Here is a 12,693-nt window from a genome sequence, read left to right on the forward strand (position 1 = left end):
AAAGGGGTGCAGATGTCCCTTCCTGGTAGATGGAGGAGTGGCCTCTTCCCCACACCAAGCACTGGCTCACTGAGTAGAGGAGAAACAGCCTGAGGTAGAAAGGGCAAGAGCCTCCTACTAAGTTCCGCTCCTCTTACTGTCGCTCTCCTATGTGGCAGCAACCAGTGCTCCCCAACACGGCCTGCCCTTGCTTTTCCCAGTGCCCAGCTGAGGATGCCAGGTGCATTGGAGAAGCTGCACGTCCCTGCCTGCACTTAGAGAGAGCGCGGAGTCCAGCAGCCCTCTCGCTCAACAGAGCTGAGAGCTGCTGCCAGGCCCCGCCGGGAAATAATACTGGGTTGGCACACAAGGTCTCGGAGAGCCGCCCTGAGACACGCAGGGACGGCGCCTCAACCCCTCACAGCCCAGTAGCGCATCTCCACCACCGTCGGTGGTGATGTCACACCCCCGCCCATCCCACCGCCTCCCGGGGCTCCAGGCTGGGCGGGGCGGGCCGGGGCAGCAGAGCCGCTCCGGCAGCGCCGTCCTCGCCCGCCCTCCCCGCGCCGCGGCTGTCTGCGGAATGAGCGTCCCCCGGGCGGCCGCCGCCGCTTCCACTCGGGCTCCGGCGGGTGGGCAGCAGAGCGCGGCTGCCGGCGCGGTCTCCGCAAGGAGAGCGGAGTGAATGACCGAGGGCAGCGGCGCGAAGAGGCAGCCCCGAGATCAGGATGCGGGCGCCCGCCGGCATCCTCAACCTCCTGCTACTGTCCTTGCTGGCCGGCCTCGATCCTTCCAAGGTAGGAGGCGGTCGGGCGCCGAGGTCGGCGCCTGACCCAGCCCGGCGGAGCGGAGCGGGCTGCAGCCGGTGCGGCTCGGCTGGGACGCGCGGGGAAGGCGGCTGCGCGCCCTTGGCCGCCCGCGCTGGACAGCTCCGGGGACAACGGGGGCGCGGCCCAACCTGCGGCGGCTCCGCACCGCCGGGCCCGCACCAGCTGTCGGCCGCGTTTTGAGGAGCAGGGCAGCTGCGGGCGCGGGCCGAGGCACGGCCGCAAAGCAGCGCCCGGCGGCTGCAGCAGCGGCGGCTTGGCGAGGCTGCGGTGGGAAATCAATTCGTGCTGGGAAACGCGGGGTGCGGGCATATCAGGAGCCCGCTGTGGGGCTCTGCTCCAGAGCACCGCCGAGTTTCATTGTTGTCAAACGCATTCGGGTCGCCAAAAGATCGAATCTAGCGTTGAAATAACGCTAACAATGAGCGGTACCGTCTTAGCCATGCAGCCTGACAGGGAGGGTGGGTTTAGATGAAATCATTGGAAATGAGAACTGCAGCACGGCACTCGCAGCACTGGGGAATAAAACTCGCTGGGCCTGCAGATGGCTGTGGTGCTATATAACTTAGAACTTCACCTTCATCTGTGTCATGCAGTCTTATACACATGAGCATCATAAAAAAGAGAACGAGAGAAGAAACAGTCTAAGAGAATTGCGGTTCCCCAGCAGCCCATGCCGTGCTGCCATGATCTGTAACATGCTAGTGAATGACATTTAATGATACCATTTCAGTACCAGATGACCACATGCAACAGTACTTTTCTCTTCTGATGTTTTTTTGTCCTTCTAAATAAAGGAACTAATTACATGAAAATATGGACAGAATTTGTAACAATATCAAAAAGGTATTCCAGTTAAATATATATATATATATATATAAAATAGAACATAAAAGGAAATCAGTGGCAATCTGATCTACAACTGCATTATTTGTATTGCTTTTCTATCTGTAAAATACAGTGAGAATATAACAAAAGCAGGAGGTGATGCAGAATTAATAACATCAGTTGATAAAGAATTACATCTACATGGTTTTGAACTGCAGCTACCAACAGTACTAGCTATTGCTGTGTTCTGCAGAGACTTACCAGGCAACGCACAGGAGATCCATGTCTGTGTCAACAGGAACACATGGGCACATTACTATAATCACAGGCTTCCCTGGTCATTTTTCTATCGTCAGTTGCACTCAGATCTACTAAAGAGACTGCCTGAAAACAGAAAAACAAAACACAGTTTGGTCACTGTCCACTGAAGACCAAAATGCTGATAAAGAAGACCAGCTTCAGCTGGCAGAAATCTGCTTAGTTCAGGTGTCAGAGTTATGTCCCAAAATAACAGTGGGAAGACATGCTCCATTTTATGTGTCTGTCACTGACCAGCACTGAAAAATCAGGATGAGCCACCAAGTCTGATCACTTATCTTTGCTTCTAGTCCTTTTTGGCATGGTGTCCTGTCCAAAGGGAGTTAGAAAGGCCTTTTATTCATCATGAGGTGAGAAGTTTTCAGGGATATTAAAATGCTAATTGCAGGCCCTTTTAACTCTGCTAAGAAGCCATGAGCCAAGAAAGATCTAAAGTCCTTAAGAGTATGTAAAAATGTGAGCCCTTAATCAAAGTCTGCTGTTTATTGGAGCTAAACTGGGTTTCCAGAAATAAAATAAATGAGAGAAGAAATGATTACTCACATCCTTGGCTAAGATACTACAGCGTATTTACCATTTAAGAAGGTGTCATATGGCAGATGATAATTTAGTTTTGTTGACTATGAACATTGGATTTCACATTTCTTTGAAAAATTATCTGTCTGGTCTTATGGCTAATATTGTTTCTTCTGGTTTTGTGACAGGATTTTTTGTTTTTTAGCAAATAAATACAAGCTGCAATGGAAATCACTTTAGAAATCGAAGTAATGCTCAGTTATTTATCTTACTTTATGCCAAATGGAATAACAATTTTCTGCCCTGTAGGTTTGGAGGCAAATATATCATGTGAAATTAGTCACAGGAAACAAGGAGATGTTCACTTCACTTCTCTAAAGAACTGTGCAATATGCCCATGGCCAGATGTACAACTTTTTCATGCCCTTGACACTCACAAACCATTTAGCTTATGAAAATAAATTGTCTCAGATATTTCAGAGTATATACAATATATTCCTATTTATGACCTGCATTATTATTATTCAAGTAATAATTTAAGTGATCAATTACTTAAAAATTCTTGCCTGCAAAAAAAGCCAAACTTTTATTTAGTATTAGGCTAACACTGATCTTAAGGCTGTTGTTCACAGGCAGTCTTCTTATGACAGGGTTTTTCTGCTAAACTTAGTACATTATCTATGATTATAAAGTATTTAGGGATCATCATCTTACAGCAGTATATGTAACCCCAAAAAAGTAGAGTTTATTGTCCAATTTCTGATACATTAAAAATTTATTTCAACAATAGCCATTAATTGCCCATGCTTTTGTATTTCACTTCTTTTTCAGGTAAAGAATATTGGCCAGCTCTGGCAATTTTCCTTTAACAAGCTCACTACTGCTTAATTGTAAACATTTATAATGCTAATTGTAGAATATCAATTTTAAGACACTTATTAAAATGTCATGTCTGTTAATTAGATTCTAACTTTATTCTGTATTTTTATGGAAAAAAAATGTAATTATTCATCACAATGTGTTTCAGTAAATTTTTATTTCCAGCTGGGTGATTAGATATTCAGCGGGAAAACAATTTTAGGAAAACACTTGCGATACAATATCTTTCTTTTCTCCTATATTCAAATGTAGCATCTTAAAAGAACAAATAACTACTAGGAAATTTCTAAGAGTTACTGCTAGATGGCATCTCTGTGCTGCTTTTCTACAAGCCTAGAGTTTTTTTTAAATGACCTTCATAGTATGCAAAGTGTACTTTCGTAAGTTGCTTCTGTTGGCCATGGATTGCTACCATCAGATTATCACAGCAGTATAACAAACAAGCATTTTACAGGAACATAATGCTGCTCCATGTAATAGTAAGCTCATCAGGTAGCAAAATCCAGATGGCATTAAGTTTAATTTTGTACGTTTTGATGGATCTGAAAAATATGTAATTTCATCAATGCAGTTAATGAACTTTATGCCTTTATCTTTTATATAACTGTACATCCTTGATCTGATGCATTTCTATTCTTTGAATTTTGCCCCCAAAAAAGTATTTCAAAAGAAGACTAGTGGGTAAAATTCCAAATGCTAACCATGTCTGGTATCATTAAAGGACAGTTGCAAAAAGCAACTATTATCCACATTCTTAAAAAGAATGAATGCAGTTTTAAAAGTTAACTATTTTAGAGTGCATACTTAATCTTTGTATTTTGATTTTTGGAACAGCTGTGTTTCTAGACTTCAAAAATCTACAATTTTCATACATAACCAAACCACACAATTAGCCACTACAAGCTTTCTTTTTCCCAGAGACTAACAGAGCTTGCCTAACCGCTGTTTTGCAGTACAAACTAATTCATCCCTGCTGTGAGACTGTATAACAAGAACATTATATACAAACACAGGCTACTACAAAACACATTTTTTGTTGAAAATAGTAAGCTACAGCACTGTAATACTGCAAATATGCGTGAAAATTTCATTCGCTTCTTGGGAATTAATTTACCCTGTTTTCCACATTATTATTCGTTAGTCAAAATGAAAATGTTATCTGACTATTTAGCATCCAGGATTAAGAATGCTCTAAATAATAAATTGCAGAATGTGATGAACTCATGCCTTAACATTTCCGAGCAACACACTTCAAAAACCAGGGAACACCCTAGAGCTCTCTGCATGTCCTGGGTCCTCCTGAGTGTGATTCCAGTTCTTATTCTCCACTAACTTCACTTACTGGTTAACAGTCCACAGGAAAGTCATTCAGTGGATATTAAAACAGCACCCAGCTGTAGCTCTAAAAGTGATGATTCTACCAAATAAGAAGTTAGAATTTTCAAGTTCAGATCTTTGAAATCCATAACTTATTAATAAATGAACAGCGAGCATTCAGAAAGACTCTAGTTTATGTTGGGAACCCAAAACCCTTTTTCCAATACTCCAACATGACACAAATGCTTCAGGACATCACTTAGGCATTCTTAATGGATCTTCACTGAAAATTCAAAATCACTGAGTAAACCCTTGCAGCAGTAGCCTGGGATGAGCCCACTCAAAGTCTACATTTCACAAGAACAGTAATCTGTCCTACTGCTTCCCTTCACAAGGCAGCGGATTTCTTGCCTAAGATGAAACTGAGAGAAGCAAGTTTTGTGTGCCTTGTTTTGCATACACAATTCTTTCATGAGGGAGAAGACCAGCGCTCAGGAACAAGCTGAAAACTTCACTTCATCATAGAAATGAGCTGAAAAATCCAGAATTTCTTGCAGTTAAGACTATTGGTACAAACAGAAATAAAGAACACTGCAGAATCTCATACCAGATCGGTTTTTCAAATGCTTTTAACTAAGATGTGAGTGTAACATTAGTGCATGTTTCTACACGTATTAGTCATCCTACCATTTGGAGTTCCCATCCCTGGAGAGGTATTTAGGTGATGCACAGACATTGCACTAAGGGACATGGTTTAGAGATAGGACTCAGAATGTCAGGTTGACCACTGCACTTCATGATCTTGAAGATCTTTACCAACTTAAGTGGTTCTACAATTCTAAGCACCTTGCTACCTGAATTCTTAGTCTTCCAATCCAAATATGTATATAATTGTATAGTAGCAGTGCATAGTACTCTAAAAATATTTGGAATACTCTACATATAGAAAAACATTCAGAAATTAAATGTTTTCATGTATTTCAAGAATTCCAAAAGGATGATGAAAGAGCTTATATTGCACTTGTTTAGCATAAGGAGACAGTGTGTACTGCTTTCTACATGGTCTGCTAATAAACGGCTACTTGGTGCACATGCAGAACAGAATAATTTTCTGTTTACCTGATTTGCCATTGTTTTTCAAAAGGTCTTTCACAAAGTAACAAACTAACTCCAAATCTGTCCCCTTCATCATTTTTACTCCCTCCCACCCCCCCCTTAAAGTAATGATCTTAATGTGTTCACAAGAAGATCTCTTAAGAACCCTTAAAGTACACAGCATCAATCTTCACATACTTAGTCTTGGTCTTAATGGTGTTTTTGGTGAGTTTGCTGAAAAAAAGAGATGAGTGAATAAATGACTTAAGATATTCATCAACTGGGATTTTTTTCCCAGTGCTAGAAAGATATACTTTTTCCAAAGGATGTAACTCCTCTTATATCATTACTAAATTATCTTTACCATCAATTCAGAAAGGGGTGGAAGGACGAGAGGAACAGGTGGAAAACTCAGTTCAGAGAGCTGCAGCTTGATGCACTCTCTGATTAAGCGCCAATCACAACACCATAAATAACATTGGTGCATGGTACTACAAAACAGTTTTATAGAATTTTTAATTGACCTCCTTTTTTTTCTTTTTTAGAACAGTTTTATGAAAATATTTTAAAATGTTTCAGTATATCACTTTAAAGGTAATAAGTAAGCATTCACATCGTTTTCCGTATGCATACATATATTTAAAATTGTAGATGCTTTTTGATTTTGGATATTACTTTCTAAATTGGATTTGTAGAAATACAATCTTCAGTGCATTTAGAATACATTACTAGTCCATTTACTCATATTTGTTAAACTGGTCCAGGTCTAGCCTCAGTATTAAAATTACTTTCCTTATTCATTTTTCCATATAGTCTTTCATATACTATTCTAACCAACCCAGCTTCTAATAAGATTCGGTGCATTTTCAATATATGATACTGAGACTTCCAAGAAAATAAATACTAAAAATTTTACTGTAACATCAAGTAATAAACAGTATGGAGAATACAGATAGCAGTTGCAAATAACTCCATTATCTTTCTTAGATTAGATGTAATTTTGAATTGAAATTTGTCTCCTTTTCAAAAGTGAGCTATGAGTAATTTGCTTTTATTTTTATTTGGACTGGATCCGAGTGAACCAGGACTTTTCCCACTGAATTGAATAGACATTTCATTGTTTTTCTTTCCTAGAAGAGAGCCAATTAGTTATAGCTTGCAACTCATTGGCAGACCATTGTTTTCCAATTATCTATTGTTAACCCAACACAAAATAAGTTCTTAAAGCTGAAGTTCCCCAGCAGCCTCAAGCTGCTCACAGCCGCACGCCAGCATTACCCAGCCCGTTCCTGATTTCTACTCTGCACTACTCAGACCTTTCATTGTCCATTTCAATGCACTAAATCAACAGAACGCTACCTTTTTTAAAAGGTGAGATATGGTCTTCTATTTGACTATTCTGAAGCTGTTAATAATTCCGAAACATGAGAGTATACTTATGGTATTCGTTCTGTTTGCATAGTCATAAAATTTCCAAGGGCTGTGACATGAGAGTTTGGCAGAGAACTTACAAAAGAAAATATCTTAAAGATCTCTTCTATGTACCATAATTTACTTAGCAAATTAATGCTATTTTCCTCCTTTTTATTTCTTCCCTTGTTTTTCTTCTTTTCTTGCACATTAGCAAGAGCTAATTCTTCAACCTTGCAATCGTAAGTATACATATTTAGTATACCTACATGTAAATTGAATTTGTACTAAAACAGCAGATCCTGATGCCCCACTAGTTTTCACAGTAAACATCCTTTCAGTTCTGTACCTTGAAGACAGCTATCTTGGCTTTGAGTGTGATATGATTATATAGATAATGGTATGAAAAATGTAAATACAGCTGTAGATATATGGTACTCTCAGTTCTTGTGAGTGTGTAACAGGTTTGGCTTCATAATGAGATTTCAGATCAATATTATTTGCAAATATTATTCACAGGTATCAATGAGAACTTGCATGCTGAGTAGAGTAACAAACAAGACCCTTCTGAGGCATATTTAGTAGCTAGTTCATATCTGGAGAAATCAACTACCGATTCAGTCCAGTTCTTGTTACAAAAGTCAGATAAGATCAAACATGACAAAAGGTTACAGTTAAATAAGAAAAACCACTACTATTAAGTGATAATCACATTAGTTTATCATAAAGATCATTGTAAAAATGACACAACACACACAAAAAACTAGTTAACAAAACGAAGACTGCTAGATTCTGAGTTTTTCTAAAGAATTATGATCCTGGATTATTTGCAATATACTCTGCATAAGTAGTTCTCAAACTGACAATAAATTGAGAGATTTTTGGAAACACCTTATTCAGACAAAAGCCTTCGGCAAAACTGGAAACTTACTTCTGTCACCTAAACTTAGCAAAGGAATTATTTTAAAATACAGTTTTAATTGATCAAAGAACATTTAAAACTGTGGATATTTGATTCAAGGTAAAATTAATTACATTCAGCCCGTGCATCATTTCTATTCTAGTAACTGATTTATCCTGAACACCAGTTACTTAACGTGCTTTCAGGAATTAATTTACAGAGAGAGGTAAAGGACTATTCAGACCTCCCTACTATCAGTCTCAGTGCATTCCTGAATGTGTTCTATGACACAGGCTCCCCAGTTATGTCTTCATGACAGTAGTACAGTGCCAGAATCAGAACCTTGAATAACTCTTGCTACACAGTTTTAGAGGTTACCTCTCCTAGTCATTATTTCAATGCACATATATGTAGAAATTAAAATAGGCAAGTGCAAACCACAAAACAATCACAACGAATTGTAGCATAATAAAACTAAGAGAAAACACAGGCTATTTACTAAATTCTCCCTGCCTTAATTTTGTGTGAGCTTATTCACAGAAATAAAAGGCTAAATGATAGTTTGGGAGTCAGCAACCAAATGAATGATGATAAACTTCTGACTTAATCAAAGCATCCTTTTTGTTACTAATCCCTATTGTCACAAATTAAACAGAGATAATGTTTTCTGTTTTTCAATTCCTTCCTTTTTCACAATATTAACTCAGAGCTGGAAAGATTGATAGTATTGGTAGTACTTAATTCTGTACCTCAGAAAACTGAGGGACCACATCTGGATCCCTGCTATTCCAATCATGTCCTTGGTTTACTCATAATATGAACAATGGCACCTTATTAATAACTTTGTTGAAAATTAAAATATTATTACTTACAGAGAAAATCAGTAACTACATGTAATATAGCAAAACAGTGCTATGCTTTTAGATTATCTCAGTTTCCATTTCAAAAGCCAATATTGCTTCTGGCATTCCAGAGTTACTAATTCAACAGGACTGTTCAGAGTCTGAGTATTTTTAAACAGTTTCCATTACCATGGGATTACCAAAATGTTATTCTTCCTAAAAACAAGACAAAAAGAGATGAAAATAGGGATTTTTAATTCATATCTCTGTCTTTAATTCTAGATCCAGTGTGGGATCTTCTTCTACAGGGCACACAGATAGAAGAGTATTTATTAAATGATTATATATTCTATTGAAAAGTAATATTTTGGAAGTTTTTGCTCACCAAACATCGTATTAGTGCATACATCATTGAAAATGTATGAAAAAAGGGTATGTTATTTATTTAGCATTGACTGGCTGTAGGGTTAAGCTAATACTTGATAGTTTATTCATCCATTTTAAATATAAGCTTAAGTAGGTGACAAAGCCTGTTCACAAACTCCAGAACAGGTGGAAGACATTTTGTCCAAAACAGTTCACAAAATATTTCAGTGCAACCAAAGACTTTTGGACTTCTTACTATCATGATTTTTAATGATAATTAACTCCAAATCTTATGAGCATCAAGTAAGCATATTTCAAGCCAAATTCGCTGTTAACCTAAGGAAAACATCCCAAAGTGTCAAGAATTCACATGATTCTAGTTCATACACCATACACATCTGATTTTACTTTAAAAGGCCAAAACAGACAGATCTGGTAACGTGTTCATTGGTCTGGAAAGACATTCAGCTATCCTTGCAAGAGCACACATCCAAATTCTAAATCTGTTACTCCAGTTAATTTCAGTTTAACTAAAATGCTTCGTGACAGGTTGGGGGAGAAAAATCACTGCCTAGAGCAACTCATATATATATTTGTTGCTTTGAGGAGACCATGTTTCAATACAAGCCTGAACACAACATTCACTTCAGCAGGATCAGCAACTAAGGATCATCACCTACCACCATCAGCTTATATGTGAGCTTAAGGAATGCCTTAATCTCCTTGAGTATTTTAAACAATGCCTAGGGTTCCACTGAACGATCCCAACAAACTTTTTGTGATTCTGCATGTTCTATGGTATTCTTATTTCAAGATGGTTTTGAACTGCACCACTGACTCTGAAGTGAGAGTCTGCATGATAGGTATAGTTTCTGGCACATTTACCTTAGAAAATATTTCTGCAAGTGGAAATTGACAAAGACTAGACTGAACAGCAAATAAATGTTTTTCAGAGGCTTGACTTGTTCATTGTCCAGACAGAGACCTGGCCTGTGAGTACCAGGACTTCTTTTCAGCTGTCCTCTGGTTTGTCACCCACTGAAAACACAGCGCAGGGAGCCGGGCAAAATGCCCAGAGCAAGTCTGATGTGGTGCTATTGCCACAGTCAGTAACCATAGTTTGCAAGTACTCTCAGAAACCCAAGTTTAGAAAGTCAGTTTAGCAGACAAAAGCATTCAAACACTTTTTTACTACTTCAGTACACGGAAATTTTTCTTTTGAAGAACAGTGTTTGGACCAATGCCTGTATTACAAATGCAGAATGCATGAAATATCTGACTTACAGGGTAAATTAAAATCAATTTTAAATAGCAGACTGTGATACAGTGTTAGCTTGGAATGGGAAGAAGGACAAAAGGGTAGGTTTAGCAGAATGCACTAAATAGCATGGGTACATTGTGAGAAATGCGCTAAGTACACTGAACAATGAAGAGAGCAGGCTTAGGCAATGATGATTAGGAAACCCAAATGATACAGCATGTGATTAAGGTAAATAATTCTACTGGAAACACATTGAAAATAATGAAAATTGAGATGTCCATTGGGGAAAAAAAAAAACCACCACCATATCTTCAGGACTATTTTGTCTTTCATAAATGTATTTTCATAAACCTAGTAAATGAGTATATTAAAAATTAGATGAACAGTGTCAAGGTAAATTGGCATTGGGATTTATTTAATTAAAAAATATACTGCTGTTTTCCCAAAATATACTGCCTATGGCTGTACGTCCACTGCCATTTACCAAGAACAAAAACAGAAATTCTCCAGGGAAAGAGTAATTGCTTCAGCAGCAAAGTTAGGTTCATTTCTCGCTTGCAACATCAGTCATAAGTGAGAGTATGTTTCTAGATCTATGACTAGTCAGCTAAAAATAATAAAGTGAATCAACATTTCCTTTTCCAAATGCACTGTCAATGCTAATTAGGTCATTCTAAAAGTAATGTCTCCTATTTATTTCCATAAAAACTACAACAGCTACAAAGAGCACAATAACACTATTTGATAGAGGAAATTCTCAGCTACAAAACACTATTTTTCAGCATGGTCACAGCATTAGCTGTACATTTCTGCTAGCAATGAACAAGAGCCTCATACCATGCTCATAAAAAATCTGCACCAGGTAACGCATTGTCATCACTGTCACAACTGCTGAAACACATCACCCATGACCTCACTGTACTCACATTCAGTCTCTATAAACGTTCAATGAGTGGTGATGAACGTTAGTGAGTGCCATTTTTTGGAATTCAATGACACATCTTTGCTCCATCCACACTTCCATGTCAGACATCATTTTGTCAGACTGCCATTTGCCACATAGCAATAAAATGTAATGGAATATTGCTGGGAAGGTTCAACTTCTACTGCCATACCACCACCACCTCCTCTGACATCGTGGGCAACATAATAAAATAGGAGGCATTACTTTCAGAGCAGCTTTTGTGGATAGGAAGAACAAAAATAAAATCTTCCATAAATACTTGTTCCAATACTCACACAAACATAGCTTTAAAAGTTTGTGCTCCTTTTCTACCAAGTGAAATTGATGCTGGAGAAGAATGCTAGGATAATATTGTAAAATGTTTTTGAAAATGAATTTATAATTTTTACTTGCATTTGTAATGGGTAACAAGTTTTACTGCTCATTTAAGAAATATCAGTATATTTTATCATTTATCAATTCAAAGTATCTCAAATTCTAACATTCAGATTTGTGAATTATTCATAGAAGAAATGCATCAAGAACTATTTATGGAAATGTTGCTGAAAATAGTGCTCTACGTTACACTCCTAGTCAAAGAGGAAATTAATTTTGTCAGATTGGTTAGATCACAGCATCTGCTCAGTCTCATCTTGAGAATATCTGCATTCTATTTTTAACCATGCCAATGATGGGACTCAGCATTTTACAGAATATTACAATACACAGTACACGTTGTACCACTGCAATTTTTATTTTCCAGTTCTTCACAATCAGATTCAGTCCCTAGTATAAATCACCCAGAGGGGCCCTTCAAAGTTTACACAGAACCAATTCTATCTCCTTCTACTTCACTAGCTAATGGGTCAAAATCAGAAATTACAAGTATCGCTCAAGAAACACTAAGCAATATTTCTGTTATTGATTAGTGGGGAGGGGAAATGCATGGTCCTGAAATTCTTGCTAAAAAGTAATTCTATACAATTATAGCAGACAGTAGAGAAAATAGGCAAAAGATCTCTGACTCGTTGTACAGAATCAAGGAAAAAAAAGGACAGAAAAGGAACAGCCACTGAAACCTTGCAAAAAAAATACTGAGTACTATTCTGTGGCAGGAAAGAGTAAGAGACTAAGGAATGATTGATTTTCCTTCAAAATATATCTCAGAAATGTGTCAGGAAACAAACAAAGCAAGAAATGAACTACTGCAT

General features: G+C 38.2%; 1 protein-coding gene across 2 annotated transcripts in view; it reads left to right on the forward strand.

Annotated features, from left to right (window-relative positions):
• The first annotated feature begins 474 nt into the window (after positions 1-474).
• The window catches only part of OLFM3 (olfactomedin 3), a 46,684-nt gene continuing 34,465 nt past the window's right edge, over positions 475-12,693 (forward strand). For both annotated transcript variants that reach the window (XM_085231758.1, XM_085231759.1), the window contains exon 1: positions 475-776. In XM_085231758.1, coding sequence (XP_085087884.1) covers positions 708-776 — 69 coding nt within the window. In that variant the 5' untranslated portion in view covers positions 475-707. The remainder of the gene's footprint in view (positions 777-12,693) is intronic.

This window comes from Meleagris gallopavo, chromosome 10, assembly GCF_905368555.1.
Source record: "Meleagris gallopavo chromosome 10, MGAL_WU_HG_1.1, whole genome shotgun sequence".
NCBI lineage: Eukaryota > Metazoa > Chordata > Aves > Galliformes > Phasianidae > Meleagris > Meleagris gallopavo.